The sequence below is a fragment of the Henckelia pumila genome, chromosome 4 (genome assembly GCF_033568475.1).
Source record: "Henckelia pumila isolate YLH828 chromosome 4, ASM3356847v2, whole genome shotgun sequence".
NCBI classification, from domain to species: Eukaryota; Viridiplantae; Streptophyta; class Magnoliopsida; order Lamiales; family Gesneriaceae; genus Henckelia; species Henckelia pumila.
In genome coordinates this window covers 5,545,543-5,568,621 of record NC_133123.1, presented here as the reverse complement: position 1 = coordinate 5,568,621, position 23,079 = coordinate 5,545,543, and the positions used below count along the sequence as shown (strand labels likewise).

General features: G+C 34.0%; 3 protein-coding genes across 5 annotated transcripts; 2 read left to right on the top strand and 1 right to left on the bottom strand.

The window, feature by feature from the left end:
* The first annotated feature begins 1,371 nt into the window (after nt 1–1,371).
* Nucleotides 1,372–6,874, top strand: LOC140862942 (uncharacterized). Of its 2 annotated transcripts, XR_012143808.1 has the most exons (4): nt 1,372–6,025; nt 6,126–6,253; nt 6,379–6,509; nt 6,594–6,874. XR_012143808.1 is itself a non-coding variant. In XM_073265971.1 (3 exons), the coding sequence occupies exons 1-2, from the start codon at nt 3,112–3,114 to the stop codon at nt 6,506–6,508; spliced, it is 3,297 nt and encodes a 1,098-aa protein (XP_073122072.1). In that variant the 5' UTR covers nt 1,373–3,111; the 3' UTR covers nt 6,509; nt 6,594–6,874. The 2 variants fall into 2 exon arrangements, 1 of the variants encoding a protein (XP_073122072.1); XM_073265971.1 differs by having other exon boundaries at nt 1,373–6,025; nt 6,126–6,509.
* A 3,847-nt stretch (nt 6,875–10,721) lies between these two features.
* LOC140865417 (serine/threonine-protein kinase WAG1-like) lies at nt 10,722–12,682 on the bottom strand. Its single transcript, XM_073270058.1, has one exon. It carries the CDS (start codon nt 12,389–12,391, stop codon nt 10,964–10,966), a length of 1,428 nt encoding a protein of 475 aa, XP_073126159.1. The 5' UTR covers nt 12,392–12,682; the 3' UTR covers nt 10,722–10,963.
* Nucleotides 12,683–18,422: 5,740 nt separating this feature from the next.
* LOC140860142 (endoplasmic reticulum oxidoreductin-1) lies at nt 18,423–22,593 on the top strand. 2 transcript variants are annotated; one of them, XM_073262975.1, is made up of 9 exons: nt 18,423–18,917; nt 19,332–19,463; nt 19,842–20,100; nt 20,398–20,508; nt 20,924–21,042; nt 21,282–21,386; nt 21,472–21,674; nt 21,950–22,073; nt 22,174–22,593. In XM_073262975.1, the coding sequence occupies exons 1-9, from the start codon at nt 18,744–18,746 to the stop codon at nt 22,360–22,362; spliced, it is 1,416 nt and encodes a 471-aa protein (XP_073119076.1). In that variant the 5' UTR covers nt 18,423–18,743; the 3' UTR covers nt 22,363–22,593. The 2 variants fall into 2 exon arrangements, with proteins under 2 accessions (XP_073119076.1, XP_073119075.1); XM_073262974.1 differs by having other exon boundaries at nt 22,171–22,593.
* Nucleotides 22,594–23,079: the final 486 nt, after the last annotated feature.

Here is a 23,079-nt window from a genome sequence, read left to right as displayed (position 1 = left end):
GTTGGAAGTTGAAGTAGTGTGACAATTTAAGGGGGATTCGTCCCCATATGTGAACTATTGAAGGGCAGTTTACTGCCAATTTAAGAGGTGATTCGTCACCGCCACGTACGTTGGTTTTCACGCTGATCAGTATTTAATGTATGATTTAAGGTTACACTATGGATACAACCATGCGATGTTAGAAAATACTTTGCTCAACAATGTTTATGTATTATTATGATATTCAAGTCTAATTTAAGTTTATGTTATGTTCATGATATTTTAAGCATGCTCATTCATGTATTTGTTATGTATTAGTATTAAAGTGATTTAAATTATTTTAAACTCTTGTTATGTTAGCATATTGGGCCTCTAGGCTCACTACACTGGTATGGTGCAGGTGAGTACGTAGAGGACGTAGTACCTACCGGAGGCGAGGACCTATGAGTGGACATGCAGTGATCCCCCGCGGCCGTCGTCTGAGTCATTATGATTATGTTTTTATGAAATATTAAACATGTCGTTCTTTTTATTCATTTTCAGTGGTTGGTACTAGTACTTATTTTTATTTAAATATTTTCAGTGCATGCAAATTTTTATTTAATTGTTTAGGACAACATTTTTATTTAATGCATGACTTAGACATTTAATATATTAAATGTTGCATTTTATTTGAGTTATTTTTAAATCTGTTTATTTTTGTGCATATATGTATGGGCATGTATGTACATCTATTTTACTTAGTATTATTTTTTTTAAAAAAAATTCCTCATATATTATTTTAAAATGTTTGGGTCGTTTCATTATATATCATGTATACGAAAAAATATTCAACGCAAAATTTGTAAATCATAAATAAAAAACATACATGCACATATATATCATTTTTAATTCGATTAATATAAATAATAATATTATAATATAGATAAACAAAAAAGTATATTTTATTATATATTTTTAATATACATTATTTTTAAATATATAATTTATCAATTGTTATATATGTGTGTATGTGCATGTTTGTATTAGTATAAAATTTTAATAGATATAAATTTATGCTTATAATTGTATTAATAAAATAATTTTAAAAAATAAAATGCGTATCTATTTAATTTAATTTAACAAAAATATTAGATTTTAAAATAATATTGGTAAAGGGTAAAATTGGCTTTATAAGTTGATTATGTACCAATTAAATATTTTCAACAGTTCAGGTATCAATTTGACATTTTATCAATAGTTCATGTATCAAAATGAATTTTACTTAATTAAGTATAAATTGAATTTATGATACATTTCGAATATAAAATAGCGTTTACAAAATTTAAAAATAAGTGAATACGGATATTCTTTTCACACATTAATCACTTATTTACAATAGGTAACAAAAGCTGCCTAAATTGGGTGTTAAATTAATGGCATGCAGACTTGAACACGGCGGCCATAGGAGCGGAGCCGGAGAGTGCACCTTTTTGTCCACAAAGCTTATTCTCTGTTTTCAGCCCAGATCGAATTCTCGTCACAGTCGGGTTTCTCGTTGTGCTTTTGTCAGCTCCTCACGATTTTCATTTTGCAAGATATGTTTTCATAATTTGGTTGTGACTTGTGAAATCAGTGATAATTTGGCTCAATGTGAAGAAATTGAATATGGGTTTTCTAAGGGTCAGGAGTATTCTCAATCTTATATGCTGCCAGCCGAAGAAGACTGTTAGGATTAGCGAAGAAATTGTGGAAAGAGGCAAAGTTTTGTTTATTAGGTCTACACTTGCATTATCATACTTTACATTAGCACTTTAGCTTTTAGTATAAGAAATCCTCACAAGTCAGAAATTTGAAGTACTTGGAGATGAAATGGCATAAATTACTAGGTGAATCTACATGATTTGCAATGAATTTTGCTGTCCTAAAAGTATTAAGATCGTTAGAAAAGTTGGCACATGGAGGCTGATAAAAATTTTCCTAGTGCTACAGCATTATCCAAGGTTGCCAAGCCCAATACCAAACAAAAAGTCATAAAAGTAGGAAAGAAATAGAATAGATCAAGTGAAAGATAACTCCAATTCATTCATCCACTAAGGAGAGCCACCTACTCTTAGTCTACCTGCAAATCATCACATTTTGGACTATTTATTCTCAGCAGCTTCAAAAAGCAAAGAAAACAACAAAATAAGAGAGAGTCATCTAGAAAAGGAGAATGAAAGTGCACAATTTATTGATCCTAATTCTATCTCCTACTATTAGGTACAGAAACAATGGCAAAGATTGTAATCCTAGTATTCCCATGTCCCATCTCCATCGCTGCCTACAATCAACACATACATACATAGTATAAAGCAATAGATGATATTTTTTTTCCCATCACATATTGCATCCAATAATAGAGGGAAATGATGATCTTGAGAACAAGAAAAAGGAGGAAAAATGGTTGTGGAGTTTCAGAATACAGCACTAGGGATTGATCACATGCAACACACAACTCAATTTCACTTAGATCACTACTGTAAAGTTGTGGTTGACTCTTTCATTGTGTGCACTTGTTTTGGATTGTGACCTTCACGGTTCATTTCCAGCTTCTTGCCTTGTCAATCACTCACCCCCCTTTTTTCACATTTTTTCTTCCCCTCTGTCAAACGATGTAGCCCACGCACAAACATGACACATCCCTTTCTGTGTTAGGACCTTTGGTTTCCCTTTATTTTTGCTTATTTAGTTTCGACGATCCTATACCGAGTAGGTCAAGAAATAAACCCCTTTTCTCTGTATTAGTTTCTTGATCTTCTGCATGAAATTTTTAAGTTTAGATTTTTCTGGAATCATTCCTATTTTATCATTTCTTCAGCCATCTACTATGTAAGATATGCTGTAATCTGGGAAGAATTTTTGAGCAATTAGTTGATCACTTCCGATATTGGTTGCTGTTGCCCATGTACCTGTAAGTAATCTAGACAGCCATTTTTTTTTCTTTTACCTTTCTATCATATTTTTTCTTCTTTCCTTATTGAAAAAGGTTCCTCTTTCTAATATGTGACTGTTGTTAGCCTCAAGGGACTGAAAAATTGATCTGGCTTTATGGGCTTGTATCTTTCGTACTGATCTTTTCTTGTTGAATTCCGTCATATTTTTCTGTCAATAATGGGAGACCAAAAGATTTGGCATTGGACATTACTATTCTGTTGTACAATTGTTTTGGCTCAATCATTGAATGACGAGGGAGCTATTCTTTTGGAGTTCAAAAAATATCTTAGTGATCCTCATCTTAATCTTCGAGATTGGGATGCTTTGGATTCTAGTCCTTGCAATTGGACAGGTATTAGGTGTAGCTTAGATTCTAAGGTAATCTCTGTACATCTTAGTGGCCTGAATTTATCTGGGACTTTATCTTCAAGCATTTGTCAACTCCCATTCTTGGTCGAAATGAACATGTCGAAAAACTTCATATCCGACCCATTCCCTGATGATTTCAATTCCTTTCACAATCTTGAGGTTTTAGACCTTTGCACAAATCGTTTATATTACTCATTCCCTTTCCAACTATGCAATCTTACCTCTCTTAGAAAGCTCTATTTGTGTGAGAATTATATGTTCGGAGACATCCCACATGAAATTGGGAACATGATTTCACTTGAGGAGCTTGTGATATATAATAATAATTTAACGGGGGTTATCCCTTCATCCATTGGCAAACTGAAGAATCTTAGGATTATCAGGGCTGGTAGAAATTTTTTATCAGGTCCCGTTCCTGCTGAAATTAGTGAATGTGAGAGTTTGGCTGTGTTAGGCTTGGCTGAGAATAGGCTGGATGGTGGTTTCCCTTTGGAGCTGCAAAAGCTTGAGAATCTTACCTCATTGATTCTTTGGAACAATCTTCTTTCTGGTGAAATTCCTCCTGAGATAGGTAATTTCACTAGCTTGGAGTTGCTAGCTCTGCATGGGAATAAGTTTACGGGAAATATTCCGAAAGAGATTGGAAAATTGGCTCAGTTGAAGAGACTGTACCTTTACACTAATCAGTTGAATGGAACCATTCCACTAGAGTTATCCAATTGTTCAGACGCCGTTGAGATCGATCTTTCCGAGAACCGTTTGATGGGATTCATCCCAAAAATTTTGGGTCGGATGTCTAATCTCCGTTTGCTCTATCTTTTTGAGAATTTCCTCCAAGGAAATATTCCGACCGAGTTAGGGCAGTTGAAGCAGCTGACAAAACTAGACCTGTCCATGAATAATTTAACTGGTTCAATCCCTTCAGCATTGCAAAATCTCCGATTCTTGAAAGACTTTCAGCTGTTCCACAATCAGCTTGGTGGCATAATTCCCCCGTTTCTTGGAGCTTTTAGCAACCTCTCCGTTCTTGATCTTTCCAAGAATAATCTTGTAGGCAGCATACCTGCACAAATTTGTAGGTTTCAGAAATTGACTTTTCTTAGCCTGGGATCGAACAAGTTGTCTGGAAATGTTCCCCATGGCCTAAAAACTTGCAAGTCTCTTGAGCAGTTAATGTTGGGAGACAACTTGCTTACAGGGAGCCTTTCTGTCGAATATACAAAACTTCAGAACCTTTCTGCCCTTGAGCTTTATAGAAATCGATTCTCAGGACTAATACCTTCAGAAATTGGGAATTCCAGGAATCTAGAGAGACTGCTTCTGTCGCATAACCATTTTCTTGGGCACATTCCTCCTGAAATAGGAAATCTTGTCAAGCTTGTTGCCTTTAATGTTTCTTGGAACCGGCTGTTTGACAGCATACCCCAAGAGTTGGGTAACTGTGTAAAGCTCGAAAGGCTTGATCTAAGCAACAACTTCTTCACTGGATCTCTTCCAGATAAACTTGGAATGCTAGTGAAACTGGAATTGCTGAAGTTATCTGATAATGGATTCACAGGTCCAATTCCTGCAACTTTAGGGAGCCTCGTTAGGTTAACCGAATTGCAAATGGGAGGAAACTTGTTTTCAGGGGTTATTCCTATTGAGCTAGGACGGCTTACATCCCTTCAAATTGCTCTCAATATCAGCCATAACAATCTCACCGGCTCAATTCCAAGTAGTCTGGGTGACCTGCAGATGCTTGAATCACTGTTCTTGAATGATAACCAGCTCAGTGGTGAAATTCCTAACACGGTAGGGGGGATGCGCAGCCTCTGGATATGCAACCTTTCGAATAACAATCTAGTTGGAATGGTGCCGACGACTATAATATTTGAGAGGATGGACCCGAGTAATTTTGTGGGAAACAATGGGCTATGCATATTGGGTTCGGAACATTGCCATACCTTTCAAACTTCATCAGTTCCTTCAAGATCAAGCTGGTTCAAGAAGGGTTCTCATAAAGAAAAAATAATCACCATCCTCTCACTCTGCATCGGACTAATCTCGTTGATTCTCATTGTTGGGGTATGTTGCCATATGAAATGGCATAAACCTGCTTTTGCTTCACTCGAAGGCCAACTGAAGAGCGATGAGTTAGATAGCTACTACTTTCCCAAAGAAGGTTTCAGTTATCATGATCTTGTCGAGGCAACGGGGAACTTTTCAGAAAAGGCAATTGTAGGAAAAGGAGCCTGTGGAACTGTATACAAAGCAGTAATGGAAAATGGTCAAGTGATTGCAGTTAAAAGGTTGAAGGCATACGGTGAAGGGGCAAGTTCAGACAACAGTTTTCGTGCTGAAATATCAACTCTTGGGAAGATAAGGCACAAAAACATAGTCAAACTGTATGGTTTTTGCTACCATCAAGATAGCAATCTTATCTTGTACGAGTACATGGCAAATGGAAGCCTCGGAGAAATACTACATGGGAATGAAATGGCATGCATGCTCGACTGGAATGCACGATACAGAATAGCTCTTGGGGCTGCTGAGGGATTATGCTATCTCCATCATGATTGTAAGCCTAAAATTATACATCGTGACATAAAATCGAACAATATCTTACTGGATGAATATTTGGGGGCACATGTCGGAGATTTTGGCTTAGCTAAGATGATCGATTTCCCCTTATCAAAGTCTTTATCTGCTGTAGCGGGTTCATATGGCTACATTGCTCCTGGTGAGAACTTATTCGATAAAGTTTTCTATACATGCATTGTTAGCATTGTACAAAACAGATATTGTACATTAACTTGAGTTATCATTTCTCCTCATTTCAGAATACGCGTACACCATGAAGGTGACAGAGAAGTGCGATATATACAGTTTTGGTGTGGTTCTTTTGGAATTAATTACTGGTAAATCTCCAGTTCAACCACTCGATCAAGGAGGTGACCTGGTAACAATGGTGAGAAGATCTCTTCAAAAACTAGAGATAGAATCTCACATATACGACCAACGAATCGATCTTATTGCCAAAAGAACAGTCGAGGAGATGGCTCTAGTTCTGAAAATCGCTTTGTTTTGTACCAGCACGTCGCCTCTCAACAGGCCCACGATGCGAGAAGTCATTGCAATGTTGATTGACGCCAGAGAGGGAGTGAGCAATTCTCCTCCTTCTCCGACATCAGAAACTCCTTTAGAGAGGGAAGATAGTTGCTAAGGTATATATATATATAATCAGTACACTCTTCTGGCATCTCTCTAATTTCCACACATACTTGTAATGATCATCGTCAAATTTTCAGGTCTTATGGAGAAATTGGCTTGTTTTCTTGCTGTTTTTCTTGATGGACCGATGTAGCTGGGAGCCAGCCTCCCCTGATAGTAAAAAGTAAGCCAGAGAAATAGCATGTGTGGCTCTTATTGCGATTGAAATTTGAGCTGCCACTCCCTTTATATTTATCAAAGTGATAATATCTGATGTAAGTTATATCTTCGACTTGATATATACTTGACTGCGAGTATAAAATTATCACAAAGGCATTAGGTTGTGACAAGTAATATAATTCATCTGAGTACATACATACATCGAAATTATGTGCTTTATATTTTGTTCCTCCCAAATATATGAAATTAATTTGTTATCAGAAAATCAAAGTTTATGAAAAAAAAACTACAAAATGTAGAAGCTGAATTATAAATTTGGGGCAATCGAAAAAGAAAATAAGATGGAAGGAAATGTATATATAATCTTTCCCACGAGAGAGCAACGATACTCACGTGATTAAAGTGGGTAGATTATTATACATGCTAGATATTCGCAGGGGCGGACCCACAATTTTTTTTTCAGGGGGCGCAATTAAGAGCGGAGCTACGTGTTGCTCCGTCGGGTGGTAACTTAAGTGACCACTTTGTTTTTTGTATTTTATACATTAAATTTAGTTTATTTTGTCAATATATGTGTTAACAATTTTTTAAATAAAAAGATACAAGCTAAACACATTAAAAAAATTGAGATATCAGAAAAATACAATTCAGACAAAAATAAAAATCTAACTATGTTCAACGATGCAATTCATAAAAAAAAATCACGAATGCATAATTTATATCAATAAATGACAAGCAAAAAATTTAAAATAGTGTCATCAATAAGTAATAATTTATTATATTATTTGATAAGTCCCTAAATAATTTTATTTTTTAATATATAACAGAAATATAAATTAAAATTGATATGTATTATATTATATTTTATTAAATAAATAATACAAATATATAATAAAAAAATTTATGAAAAATTGAGGGGGACCTGTGCCCCCCGACCCTATATGTGTCCGCCCATGGATATTCGTAGTATGTGTTGTGTGTTTGTACAATCGTTATTTTGTTTCTGATTTTTTTTGCTTCATCAATTTTTGTAATTAAGTTGTAAGATAATAATATTTTTGTAAAAAAATAAATCAATTTTTTTTAGAAAAAATTAAGAATATTGTTGAAATATTAAAAAAAAATCTAACCAAAAAGATAGATAGTTATTATTGGTCTCTCTTTGTTTTTTTTTATTAATACCAATATACTACAGATAATCGCTCATTACTCATGTTTTTAAAAAAATAGATAATCGCTCATTGTCCCCTAATTAAAATAAATAAACTTAAAGAAATTCAAGATTCCAATATCCAGTCTCTTGGTGCTCATATATATTTGCATACATAGTGGACACAATCACACAAACATATCATGCAATTGGATACTTGGATTCCTGGTAGGAATAACTACCAATATTAATTCTTTACCCCAACTTGTGGAATCTTTTGATTTATATATATATATATATATATATTATATATGAATAATTTTCAGCTGTCCAACCATTCCTTTTCACCAAGTCCTCGATCTCGGATTTTAGTTGTTTTTTTTTATTTTTCGTATCACTAAAATACGGTACCGAATTTTAGTTTTGGGGGACAAGTTGGACAACATTGGTTGGACAACTGAAAATTTATATATATATATGGTTTGATCTCTTGGATATTCATCGTGGGCACCTCGCACCTATGTTAGCACCGACTGATGTGGCCGTCTTGTGATGATTTAGTTGTTTTTTGAGGACATATATTAACTCATAAAGCTCATATTTATTTACCTAATTTAAAATTTAAACTGTGATGATTTATCACAAATAAATGGTGTGATAAATAATTATTTTTAATTAATTATGTTTTCAATTGAAAAAAATTACATTAATATCATTTGCTTCCCCAAAAAATAATATATGAAAATCCAATTTAAAAAACTTATAAAAAACATGATTATAAATTTCAAACACTTGAAGATATATTTAATATACTTCATTTGATTTTAATATATGAAAAATTCATTTAAAAATTATAAAAGATGAATAAAAATTATAATAATTTAATATATGATTAATACATTTCATTGGATTTTATCTTTATTCATGAAAAAATTCAATTTATTAATTTTTGTTTTAAAAAATAAATAATATTTATACTCAATAATTTTGGTCAATTAAAATAATTTACACGTGGATTAATAATAATGTACATTCTTTAGTAAAAATCACAATCTCAATTTTAAAAATACAAACTAAAAATAATATTATATATTATAAGTAAATGACAAAATTGTAACTCGTCACTTAATCATAAAAATAAACATGTGATTTCTTATCTATTATTATTCAACATCCAATAAAATTAGTTTAATAGTCTTTAAGGCAGTGTTTGGTACAAAGGATTGGGCAGGTTTGTGTGTGATTTTTTATTTAATCCATTGTTTGATAGGATTTTAATTAAAACAAGCTAATCTAAATTCTAACCTAGAATTTTATAAAGTTGTGTTATAGTAGGGTAACTAAACCCTCCCCCACCCTAGTATTATTTATCCTTGTTTTTTCTTACACATAAATTTCATAATTACCATTTTTCTCCAAACTAAAAATCACTCATCCAATAAAATATAAATGATATTTTTGGCAAAAAAAATTTTAACCATTATTTAATATTATTCCTAAAAATCAAACCAAACACAATACTATTTTCAACACAAATTATCAATCTTTATTTATGATGTTTTTCATCATTCATTTAATAATCATTCAATATCCTATCAATTGCACCAAACACTGCATTAGTATTATTTATCTATTTATAATTAATCTCACTAAGAGGGTGTTTGGGAGAGATTATAAGCTCTTGAAAACAGCTTATAAGTTGTTTCAGAGCTTATAAACTCTCTAAATTTGTTTGACAAATTTTTTGTCAAAGAGTTTATAAGCTGTCAAAATAAGATGTTTGAAAGCTTATAAGTTGTTTTTAAAAAAGTAAGATCACCCCTATTTTTTTTAAAAAAAAATCTTATTTTGATATTTTACTTTTTCATATTATTTCTATATTTTTTATTAAATTCTCATCACGTCATCTGTCCATTTTTTGTACATAATTTATAAAAAAAAATTCTAAATTAAAATTAAAATTATTTTTATTTTTTAATATATGTTTAACATTTATGATAAATTTAAAACATATATTTTTTTATATATATTACTATTTAAATTACTTTCATAGTATTTTACGTTTTTTGGTAATTTCGAAAATAAAAAGATCTTATAATATCAAATACATCAACATCTTTAAGTTGTTTAAAATAAGTTCATCCAAACACTTTAACAACTTATTTTTAAAATAAGACCAAATACCTTATAAGATGTTTTTAATAAGCTTAATTAAACACATCACGTGGCATTTACCTATTGGATGCATAATATGTCACATCAGCGGTGCTCACAGAAGTGCTTACGGTGGTTGCTCACCATAGCAAAACTGTGTATATATATATATATTCTCCTTAATCCTAGTTTTATTGTTGGTTAATTAAAAGTCAAATCCTTCCATAAGTTCCTTAAAATGAACTCCCATGTTACACCACACGATACCATGTGTCCAATATTAAAGAATGATGTTACGATACGATCTATGAGTTTTGCAGAAAATGAATTTCGAGGATAAAATTTTAATTTTTTTTCAAAATATGAAATTTACATTAGTAGTAAAATGGAATAGAATTTTACTTAACCCAAGATTTTTTTTTAAAATTATTTTTTACTAGAGAATCGAGTGTTTCATTTTTGCCCCTGGAACCAACCAGAATTGATATACTATTTTACTAAATAATTTAATTTTTAATATTGTCGAACATAATAAAGAATAATAAATATATTTTGAGAGATGGAAAACTAGGTTGTGTAAAAAAATAAAATATATAAGATTATAAAAATTGTTATTTATCGAAACGAAAATAATTTTGAAGAAAAATAAAATCAAACATATATATAGACAAATTTACTCTCGTTATTATTTAATTTATTTATCATAATTTACTATCATTATTTGAGCGTGGATGGAATTACAAACGTCTGAAAACAGTATCAAATGTCACCCCGAGGGAAATGTTTTTGGGCTGGCGTGACAACTTGTAATTGGTTAAAATCACATTGAGCCCACTAATTTTAACCAATCATATTCTGTCACGCTACTCAAGGCAATGCCCTTTAGAATAGCATAGAACTTTCCCAAACAAATTGCCTAATCGTTTGCCTCATAAATGGTTTACAGAATAAAAATAAATATCATATTTTACAAAATCCAAAACCTTAATTACATTTCCTAATTTTATAATAGTTGTAATTAGAATTTAAGCTATGTTTAGACGCTTTACTCCTCATCAAACAAGCGAGCCTCTTCCAAAAGCATCGCCGCCATCTGGGTGACGGAACTCCGGTCACGTGCTCCCTGCTTTTACTCCGTTTAACGGCGAGCCCACGAACCTCCGGCGGCCTGTAGTTCCGTATCAGCGGCCATTTAATCCCGTCGAAAAACGGGTGGCGTTTGATATCCGTCGCACCCTTGGCGCAACCCAGCCTCCTTCTGGGGTCCTTCACCAACAGTTTCTCGATCAAGTCTCTAGCCTCCGCCGTGCCGGACTCCTCCGCCTCTCCTTCCGCCGCCCGGATTCTCACCCCTCTGGTCGATGCTATATTGCGCAGCGTTGACTCCTTGCTCCTCCCCTTGAACGGCGTCACGCCGTACAGTAGTTCGTAAATCAGTACCCCGAACGCCCACCAGTCCACTCCGTTCCCGTGACCGTTTCCGGCGACCAGCTCCGGCGCCAAGTACTCGTGAGTACCGACACACGATCTCGAAAACGCCGCCGTTGGCTCCGCCACGAATTCCGTAACCCGTTCCACACGTGGCCGATCCATATTGAGACAAGAATATGTAGCGGACCCGGACTTTTTTATAATCCGTGTCCTGTTTTCCAGTTTCATAGAAACCTCAGACTGGAAACACAAATCAAAATCAGATAACATGATGTGACCATCTTCACGGATCAATATGTTCTCCGGTTTAAGATCACGGTACACGATCCCCTGTGAATGTAAATACTCTAGAGCCAAGAGAACTTCAGCTGCGAAGAACCGGACGGCCTGAACCGATAACCGGTTCGTGGGCTGCTTACGAAGCAACGCATGCAGATCTCCATTGGAGCAGAAATCCATGAGCAGGCAAGTGTAATGCGAAACCTCCAAGTGGGCATATAACGTAGGGAGAAAAGGGTGGTCGAGAGTGGAGAGGATTCGCGCTTCGGTCTGCACGTGCGAAAGCTTCTTGGGATTCAAAGAATTCCGATCGACGACCTTGAGAGCGAAGTTAGCGTGATCATTGTCGCGCAGGCGGCAGAGGAAGACGCGGCCAAGGTTCCCAGCACCGACGAGGCGCAGCAACTTGAGGTGGCGGAGGTGGAGGGAACCATCGTAAGACAACGTGGTCGCAGCCTTGATGGCGGCCCAGTTGGGATTTTCGTGGCGGCGGTGGGGGCGGTGGTTATCGTTCTTGACGGCGGTGGAGGGAGTGGTGGTACTGGAAGTTGTAGATAAGCGGGAGTACTCGTTGCAGCTCAAAGCTAAGCTGCTTCGGCCGCTACCGGTGGTGGTGGTGGCGGCGGAGGAGACGGAGGTGAAGCTGAGGTCTAGGTCTGAGTATGCTAAATTGGAGTAGTAAGAAGATTCTTCAAGCTTCATGATTCTTGTTTTGTAGGTATTTCTACAAGCAACTTGTGTGTGTGAGTGTATATATATGGAGGAGAGATGAGGAAGAGGGGGGATGCTGGGGGACAATGTAATTAATTTTAGTAACGTGTTTGGTTGACAATTATGTGTGAAGGGATTGGAAGCATAGAATAGGTTATATGTATATATAGGTAGGTTCAGTGAGGCAGACCACAGTAATAACAAAACAAATTATTAGTTAATAAACAAACAGTGATGGATGAAGATTCGGAGAATTGAATGATGTTGGGATACTCGTTTGATTCTTTAGACAGGGCAAGCTGCTTCTTGATTTTTTTTATTTCTTTTCTTTTGTTTCCATATCCCATCAACAATTATATATATGAAATAATTATAATATTTTGGTTATGTAATTCAACCACTTTTCATTTTAGTTTTGTAAGTTTTCAAGTTGTAGTTTTAGCGCTCTAAATTAAATTGATGTTTTATTCTCATTTTTAGTATTCTCGTCATACTGCAGATTTAGTTATAAACATAAGATATATCAATAATATTATTTCCACCACGTTTCGAGTTTCATGTAGTCGATAAATTTGTGACAAAAAGCTAAAAGTGAGGATAACTCAAACCACAACTTAAGAAATCACATGAATAAAAGTGGAAAATGGTAATGTTACAATACAATATTGTAATTTTATTTTATATATATATTAGTGATCGGCACATGCATTAGTTACTATTAGTATATTCTATAGTCTATATATGTCTCAAATTTAATGAATAGTATTGTAGTGTATATGTCCGTCCTAATTATTAATTTCGGGCTTTACCACATAGTTTTCTGTCTCTTTTATTTGGTTGTTAAGGGATAATACGTTAAATTACAATACTGTTGTTGAATCATCTAATTAATGATTTTGGAATTTTAGAAGAAAAACGGTAGTAACAAAACTTATTTAATTTGAAATACATTCATAAATAGTAATAAATGTAAATAAAGTTGAACAAGTGGTCCAGAATCTATTAGAATTATCACTGAATAAATTTTTTTGAATTTAAGTTTATTAATAAAAAAATTTCATGATTATCATCTGCTCCGAGATCATAAATTTGAATACATTTAAATAAATGGTAATGCTATATGTACACAGAGTCTTACACGTTGGGTTACACATGACACTTAAAATTATATGATTATCTTATATGCATTTTTGAAAGATTTTTTTTCAAATTAAGTGGAGGGATAATCATGTAATTTTAAATGTCATGTGTAACCCAATGTGTAAGACTCCGTGTACATGTAACATTACCCTTAAATAAAATAAATAGATAAAATTGGTCTCTTTCAAAAAAATTTTGTTCAATCTCCAAAAAGTCATTAAACCGCGTCACTTTCTTCGTAATAGGCAAGAGCAAGGTCTTTAAATTAATTAGGTACTTGGTTCTCCCTATTTTTTTTTAAAAAAAATATCAATTATTATTATTATTATTTGAAATCTCTCCATATTTGGTTTCCAGAAAAAAATCTCTCCCTATATAATTATATATACATAAATAACCTCGATTCTTAATTTAAAAATGTATTCCATCCAACAATATCCACTTTTCCCATATCATTTTGTTTCTCCGGAGCTGTAACTCGTGATCATTCATGCACCTCTAAAAGAAGAATAATAAATACATTCAAGTTATCCTTTTTCTCAATGCTTTCTGCTCAATTATAATGAAAAAAATTACATTAGCTCTTTTCTTTTTTTCGTTTTTGAATGGGTAGGAAAGTATCGAACCGAAACATTCTTGTTTTTGCGAGAATAACATACCACTGATAATATTTTTTTTATGCCAATTTAGAAGCATGAAAGTGTAAATAAATCACAAAATTTGAAATGTGAATAATTGATCAAAGGTATTAAACTAGTAGGTGGCTTAAATGTGACGAAGTGGAGGTGGATGAATAGCTGATCAGACCTATGGACTGAATCATATGCAAGTCTCCAGCGCTAGCTAGGCTAAAATAATTAATGCCGTCTCTGAATTCTAAAATTAAATGTCATTAATTAATTTTCCAGTGAAATAATACAACTATTACCTCCATTATATATTCTTATTTTTTTTCCACACATATTAGAAAAAATCATTGAGAAAATAAATTATATGCACACCTCTTATTTTATTTCTACTATTTAATGCATTCAAAAAATAATTATTTAATTTGCAAGATCCAGTTAATAGAGATATATATTAATAAAAAGTGCAAAAAATACTACTAAATATCAAGCGTGAAGTGTGACGAAGCGTCATGGTCAAACTTTAAGTTTTAGAAGCGTAAGCGAGTTTAGAACAAGTTTAAGCGTGAAAAATTGTTTTTTATTTTTTTATAATTTTAATTATATTAAATTAATTAATAGAATAAATAACATATAAACTTAAATATTTTAAGAATAAATACACAAATTTAAAATTTTAAAAAAATGTAAGTATCAAAATAACAAATTATCTATGGTAAATGTTTGACTTAGATCATATTTCATCTCTTAGTCGCAAAGAAACTGAAAATATACGAAACAAATTTAATTTTGATGTATTTAAATGTTTTTTTAAATATATATATATTATTAAATATTTATCATTTCAAATAAAATTCAAAATTTAAAAATATTAAATTAAATTTAATTGAATATTATTTTTAAAAAAATTATATTTTATCGTTTTTTCGAGCTTTTAAACGCTTTTTTGCACTTAATATGGTCAACCTCTTGGTTGACCGCTTTTTTCACGCTTTTGTTCAAAACGAAGCTTTTTTCTCACGCTTCACGCTTAATCGTGCTTAATCGGCGCTTTTTCGCGCTTTTTAAAACACTGCTAAATATATTGTATGTCTATATATTTGAGACAAAAAATGTGACTATATCCTCCCTATTTTTCAATATTTTGTACGGTATAAATTGGTTTAATTTGAAGTCACAAAACTATCAATTATCGGGAGAAATGTTTTTTAAAAAAAACACGTATAATCATATTTGAGCTGCGGTAATCTCCATTGGTCGGTTTTCAATAATTTAATAATGATTTTAGCTAAAATTAATTATTAATAAACATTGACCAAAGGTAATAATCCATCCAGTCCGTGGAGGGTGAATCGAATTAATCAAATAATAATATTATGAACTGTAAAATTGTGGCTCGACTATTCGACTCGATATGCATGGGACCCACGTGGAAACTAAGAGGATGCTGCCAGCCACGTGGTGGACACGGGCCATAACTATGTCGCTAATTTGTAGTAAATTTTCTGGTTTCATTAAAATTGTCAGATATATGAAAGTAATGGAGAGATTAATATTCGTCAAACGATGCCACACAAATCCAGTTAATGCGTAAGAATTCGGTGTAATTCTAATTTTCTTATATGTCACTAAACTTGTTTTTAAGATGCATCTTTCCTTATGATTACCCTTCGTGGAAGTTTAGTCATTTTATTTGTGATATTTATCATTGGTTCATTGATTTTTTTAAGTAGATCTCACATTTATTATTAAATATTAATCATTAAATACATCCTTAAGTTACTATGTGAAGGGTGGCTTGTAAATATATATAATTGATATCGAAAATCAGATAAAAAAATATTGTTGATCATGTGCAAAACTATGAACAAGAATTGTAGCTTGCAAACTTGAGTTGATTTTTTATATCCAACTTTCGGGATCTTCACTGAATTTAAAATAAAAGTGTTGCCATCTCATGAAAAGTCGTCATTTAATTTGAAACGATTTTGTAGCATGCAAGTATGTCAACACATGAACATTAATTAAATGCCCAATGATTTGATGGAGATGTTGACAGGATCGAATATTTCCACATTTTGCACTGTATCATTTTAATTTTAATCGTTGTTTGGACTTTTTAATCAGACAAACTACAATTTTTTTTTTATATTAACATTATTAATTATTCTTGCTAGTACGTACTTGTCTCTCCACTTCTCCACACTGTCACATGCATAACCATTACCTTGTCCCGACTCAATATAATAAAACACACACACACACACACGACCCTTTATATTTTTAATCTAGATTAAATGCCATATATACCGTATATATACGCACCTTTTTGGCCTTTTCATTTCCTAAGATATAGTTCGTTTCACAAATTCAAATTTAAATTAACATAAATACAAACTATTATTCTCTTCAAAAGAAAATACAAACTATTATTTAATTCGACAACTCGTCAAATTATGCTATTGTATACGTGATACATCATACATTAACATGGACAAATACGCCATATCATGATCAACATGCTTCATGCTTGTACGTCAAAAATTAAATACGAGGATTTTAATTATTTTGATAAAGGTGAAGTTAAATCAGCTGCTCATTTGTTTGATGTTTCTTTATATATATATATATATATATTAAGTTACAATTGGTGGCTGAGATTGGTCAACAAAAAAGTAGCTTGATCCAACGGCCAGGAGCTATTAGTTAGTTAGGACGGTTGTGTTAGTTCCTAATTAAGCAGCTGAATCGAGTTAGAATTGTAGACACACACAAGTGCAGAATACGATCAAGGATTGCTCTCTCTCTTTCGTTCAAATCCCTAAAGAACACTAAAGGCAAATCTTCTGGATTGTTGATCTCAGACATCTGATAGCAGCTGGAAATTGGAAGATATTGTGCTTGCTAGTTCTTGTTTACGCATAACACGAGTTTCTGTTTTATAGCTTGTGATTATCGTGAAGAGTGGATTGTATTGAACGTGATATCGATTTGATTATTAGTGAATTCATATGAGTGATAACCCAGAACCTTGGATGTAGGATCTATGATCCGAACCAAGTAAATCTTGTGTCTCTCATTTGTTTGTGTTCTTGCTGATTTGCGTAGTCATATTGCTGTTGTTGTTTTTGGTTCTTGGCTGGTATATTGCAATCGTGTGTGCGCTTAAAGTTTTTTTCCTCGGCAACAAGGTTTCCAAATCTTCTCTTCGTTTTATTCTTGGGTGAAAAATCCGTAAAAGAATGTCTACTGGCCAGGGACATTCCTAATTGATGTCTTCATCAAGATTTGAAGTGGAGAAGTTTGATGAAAAAAATGACTTCATTCTTTATATATATATATATATATATATATATTTCAGCTGCTCATCTATCATTCTCACCAATGATGTGACACTATTCTATTGGACCTATAATTTATCACATCCAATAGAATAGTGTATCTCCTTTTCGCTCTTAGCCCATCTCGATGCGCCCCAAATCCATATTTATCCTTCGAATTCGAGGACAATCATGTTGTTTCCTTGTGCATTTGGACGGCTTCTGGTGGGCATGATGATGGACATGATAGGTGGACACTTGAAAAAAACTCTATATATATATACAAAGAGTTTGCAAAGGATACTGTCGAAAATACAGATGGGATTGGTTCCGATTTGTCTGCTATATATTGTATCTCAAGTTAGGTGGAGCTTGGGAATAAAATAAAAATAAAATGTTATATATACAACAAGAGTAACGTTGAGTGTGACACATTCGTTTCGAAATTTCAAAAAATTATTCTGCATTTTATTTGAAATTTTTTTTTGAAAAATTAATTTAAAGTAGTTTTATAATTTAAATGGAATGTGTAACTCAATGTATCTCATTGTATATGTAGCATAACCCAAAACGAATGTCAAATACTAAATATTATAGTAGGGATATAAATACATGCGTTTGAATCCTGGTGGACTATAGATTATCTGAACAATCACTCTGGAGCTTCATTTAAACCCAAAATGAAACTAAAAACATTTAGCCCATTTTTATTTGGGCCTCATTAGACTCACCTTATCCCGTAGCCCATTTACATACAAATACAAAAAAAATTCATCCAATTGAAGATGACACGGTGCACGTGGTGAAACCCTCATTTCCTATTGGTCCGATTATCGTCATTTTGGACGCGTTTATTCTTACATTTGCCCACCCTCATTCGTGATTTCAAAGCGCTTTATAAAATCGACACGTTTCCTGTCGTACGCCCACGCGCCACTCCGCCGACTGCAGGCTTCCTACTTCTACCCCGTCATGCGCCAAAACCCGTTGGCATAGAAACCAGGGTGTTGTCTCCCGCCCGCCCTCTGCTTTGACCTAATCCTCGAAACCTTTATTGACGAGTGTGATTCTAATGCCTTGATCGCTCGTATATATTGCTTCATTCATGTCTAAAGCTCCAAATTTTATAAATTTTGGCCCCCAATATTGGAACAAGGTTGCTTATTAGAGGTATTTTGTATTTCTTGGTGGGATTTTTTTTGTCGACACGCACTGTGTTTCCAGCGGAACGAGCTGTATGTTCTGAGTTGATTTGACATGGCGGAAGCTGAGGTCGTTGTGGATAGTAACAAGAAGGTAAAGAAATTAACAGAGGTGAAAGTGTGGAGGAAGAGGAAATGGGCTATAATCGGAGCGGTGATGGCGTTAATGGTGGCGGTATCGCTGACGTTGAAGCATGATCGTGATCATAAATCTTGTCACTGTTCTCAGGTCCCGACTTTTCCCTTGTCGTTTCTCCTTTTTGTTGTGGGATTCAAATGCTTGGGATATGTGAGCAGCGATCAGAATCAAGATTTTCATTTTATGGGGAGAAGTGCTTGACAATGAATACATGTGTCGTGTTGAGTTTTATAATAGACCAAAATGGTGGGGTTAGGGGGAGGGGGAGTGAAATTTTTTTTTAGATAAATTTATTTGAGAAATTGTTGATATGCTTAGTTTTAGATGCAAACCTTATTTAGTTGTTGATATTCTTTCTTCTTACGGCTTCTTGATTATATTGGTTTTATGTGCCGAGGTAGGCTGTGAATTTACCAATTTCCGTTGGCTCTTCCTGTCTGACAGTAACTGCTGTTTTAGGTGAAGAAACTTTCTTTCTCAATATTTTACTTGCTTCTTGTGCAGGATTCCCGAAAATATACTGGCCTTGTTGAGGATTGTTGTTGTGATTATGAAACAGTGGACACCATAAACGAGGCAGTTCTGCATCCTTTACTTCAAGAGCTCGTTAAAACTCCATTTTTCCGTTATTTTAAGGTTAAGCATCAACTTTTGTTGCCAAATTTAGTATATTCTGAATGGTATGATTCCAAAATTGGTTTATGGTAGAGATTGTGCCACAATTAATGTTAAGGGTCCACCACCATATGTTTGCGCATAGCTGGTACTTAACATAATAACTTACAATTTGTTAGGATCGATTTGATGCAACTAGAGGTCTTTTTTTGGGTGATTGATTCCAATGCCAACAAATTTTATGTTCTGAAAATATTTTGAGCATATTATATGTTGTTGGGGACTGGGTAGCCTGCAAACAAGATCAGAATTTCTTATTCACTAAATTAGAAATAACCATTTGATATTGCGGCATGAGTCCTGAGATCTAATGTAAGTGTAACTCATTAAATATAACAGGTTAAGTTGTGGTGTGACTGCCCTTTTTGGCCTGATGATGGCATGTGCAAGTTACGTGATTGTAGTGTATGTGAATGCCCAGAAGATGAATTTCCTGAACCCTTTAAGAAGGCGATGTTGTACGGTCTTCCATCAGATGATTTAAAATGTCAGGAGGGGAACCAACAGGATGTTGTTGATCGGACACTCGATTCAAAGGCCTTTAAGGGATGGATTGAAGTGGATAATCCTTGGACTCATGATGACGAGACCGATAACCGTAAAATTCCTTTATCCTTTTTCTAGCACTCAGATTATAATTACCCATTGTTGTTGCTTGCTTCACAAATTTTGAGGGTCTCACCATCAGAACATAAGTTGCGGTTGTCCCTTTTTCTCTGTTTATCATATTGCATTCCTCTATAAACTCAAACCTGAAATTATCCATGCCTTACAATTATAATTGAACCATTTGGATGCTTGCTGATTACAATCACTTTCGTTTTAGTTGCTTAGCGTTTTTTCAAGTGTGTGGAGAATCATGCTGATAATAAAGAATGTTTGCTTTATTTTGCAGGTGAGATGACATATGTTAATCTGCAATTGAATCCTGAACGATATACTGGCTATATTGGGGCATCAGCCAGGAGGATATGGGATGCCATATATTCTGAAAACTGTCCAAAATGTGTGTTTCTTGTCTCTTCAGTTAATCTATGGTTGGGAAGTCTGAATTTTAGTAAACAGGCAATCTGTTAAGTGGTTGCCTCATAAATCGAGGAGGTTTTTTTTTTTTATTGTTTCTTAGTGCTATATGATGTCAATTGTTTCGTGTGATGCTCATTCTTTTCTAACTTTCTTCTGGAGTAAATAAAGGTGAGTTTATTTATTTGATGCTGTGTATAATGCACAGATCAAGAAGTTCCTACATGTGTGTGGAATTCTTTGTTACTTTGTTATTTTTTTCGGTGGCTACCAAACTTGATTTCTGGGGCTGCACGTGGATTTTGGAAACAGTACTTGATCAATAAATAGAAGTTCTAGATAATTCTCAAATTGGACGTGGACTGAACTTTCCTTTATTTTTCTTTTATATATTGTAGATACATCTGGAGAAATTTGTCCGGAGAAAAGAGTGTTATACAAGTTAATATCAGGGCTTCACTCCTCAATCTCAAGTCATATTGCTTCAGACTACCTGCTTGATGAAACTAAAAATCTGGTTTGCTTCAACCCCCCCTTGTATTGTCAAAACTTTAATTAGATTCTTCTTTTCTTTTGTTAGTTTAGCAAATCTATTTCGAATCTCCTGTAAAAGTACAGAGTTTAACTTTTATGACATTAAATTTTGCCTTAAAATTTGTTTTGACTTTTGAAGCATTGTTTCAAGTCAGCATAGACATGTAACCATCTAGCTTGGACTGTGTTAACCAAAAACCCGTTTTATGTATGCAATGTCAGTGGGGCAGGAATCTGGAGTTGATGTATGATCGTGTTTTACGCTTTCCAGATCGTGTTAGAAACTTGTACTTCACTTTCATGTTTGTTCTCCGAGCTGTGGCAAAAGTAAGCCTTCTTTCTTTTCTGGATTTATTACGATTTGCCCTAGTTATACGGGGTGTAACGACGTTTCTCTTTGTACATGATCTAGGCTGCAACTTACTTGGAGCAGGCAGAGTACGATACCGGTAACCTTGAGGAGGACCTGAAAGCCGAGTCTTTAATGCGACAACTAGTTTACAATCCAAAGCTGCAGGCTGCTTGTCCACTTCCATTTGATGAAGCTAAGTTGTGGCAAGGTCAAAGTGGACCTGAACTGAAGCTTGAGATTCAGAAGAACTTCAAAAACATCAGGTCTAAATTTAATTTCTTGTCACTGTACATAATTATCAGCTACGATTTCAACTAAATTTGATGCTCTGTGAATCAATAGAGGATGGGTTTTGAGTTTTAGAGTGAGTGAATTCAAAGTTCATGATAACTGCTTTAAAAGTTGGTACTTTCTATAGCATGTGAATGATATGTCATAAATTCGGTGGATGCGTTGTAGTTTAGTCTTTTTTTGTTCGTCGTGCTTGATTTTTATAAATCTTGAAGGCGACGTTTAGCCTACGGTCTTGGTATTGCAGTGCTCTGATGGATTGTGTCGGATGTGAGAAATGTCGTCTTTGGGGCAAACTTCAGGTGCTCGGCCTTGGAACCGCATTGAAGATTCTCTTCTCTGTTGATGGCAAGAACCAGCAGAACCAGCCTGTAAGTTTCATGTCAAAAATCTAATAATCCCGTCTGCATGGAAAACAATTTTCACAATCGATATATGCATTTCTAAATTTCTATCTATCTACCCCAGCAGCTGCAGCTGCAAAGAAACGAAGTAATCGCCTTGATGAACCTGCTTCATCGTCTGTCAGAATCTGTGAAGCTCGTCCAAGAAATCGGCCCTTCAGTCGAGCAAACAATGGAGGCCGGGTTCATATCACAACCTCCTCAACAAGAAACTCGTTTTTGGCGAAGAATTCGCCAAGCAGTGTGTTTAAATTAGTCATCACTGACTGATACTGTTGTATCATTTTTGAAAGTTCGAAATTGAACCGTGTAATTTGATAGGAACCACACCTGCAAATAGCTGAGTTAGCAAAGAGGAAGCTCTTTGTGCATTAGTTTTGAAGATTTTGGCTGGTCCTCAGCTTGGGAAAATCTTATATATAGAATAATCTATAAAATTATATATATAGTAATATAATTTACATACAAAAAAATTTAATTTATTTCACTCCCAATGTGTACATGGAGTAGTTAATTGTGACGAAAAAAAAACTCAAATTTAACGACTCAAAATTTGCCCTCCCCAAAAAAAATGTATTCGCACGCAATATGATTGTAGGACCGAGTGCTTTTGGTAAAGTGACATGTTCAATAGAACAATTCGATTTTTTTAAACTGCACAGCAGCTCAAGTGTCATGATTCGATCATTTTATCCAACAAGTACAATGTACAATTATTAAATGAAATATTATTGAGACATACATAACTAACACACCAACAAAACAATAGTCATATAACGTAATATCCACGGGAATGAATCTACTCACACATCATATCCCGTGTCTGGAATTTGCCCCTTGGGCGGTTTTGGCAGTGACTCGACGAGCCATGCCATTTTCTTTTGTCAGTTTTATAATTGAGGATATGTCGAAACAGGTTCAAGGCCGCGCCACGGTGAAAATTTGTCTATGGATAATGGAACGTCCGAGTAAA

What these genes read in the sequence shown, in the direction of transcription:
- LOC140860142 (XM_073262974.1), top strand. Translation starts at nt 18,744, where the DNA reads ATGGCGGAAGCTGAGGTCGTTGTGGATAGTAACAAGAAGGTAAAGAAA. An exon ending in TTCTCCGAGCTGTGGCAAAA is followed by an intron (nt 21,387 to 21,471) that starts GTAAGCCTTCTT and finishes TACATGATCTAG; the next exon opens with GCTGCAACTTACTTGGAGCA. An exon ending in AAGAACTTCAAAAACATCAG is followed by an intron (nt 21,675 to 21,949) that starts GTCTAAATTTAA and finishes TTGGTATTGCAG; the next exon opens with TGCTCTGATGGATTGTGTCG.
- LOC140862942 (XM_073265971.1), top strand. Translation starts at nt 3,112, where the DNA reads ATGGGAGACCAAAAGATTTGGCATTGGACATTACTATTCTGTTGTACA. An exon ending in ATATGGCTACATTGCTCCTG is followed by an intron (nt 6,026 to 6,125) that starts GTGAGAACTTAT and finishes TCCTCATTTCAG; the next exon opens with AATACGCGTACACCATGAAG.
- LOC140865417 (XM_073270058.1), bottom strand. Translation starts at nt 12,391, where the DNA reads ATGAAGCTTGAAGAATCTTCTTACTACTCCAATTTAGCATACTCAGAC.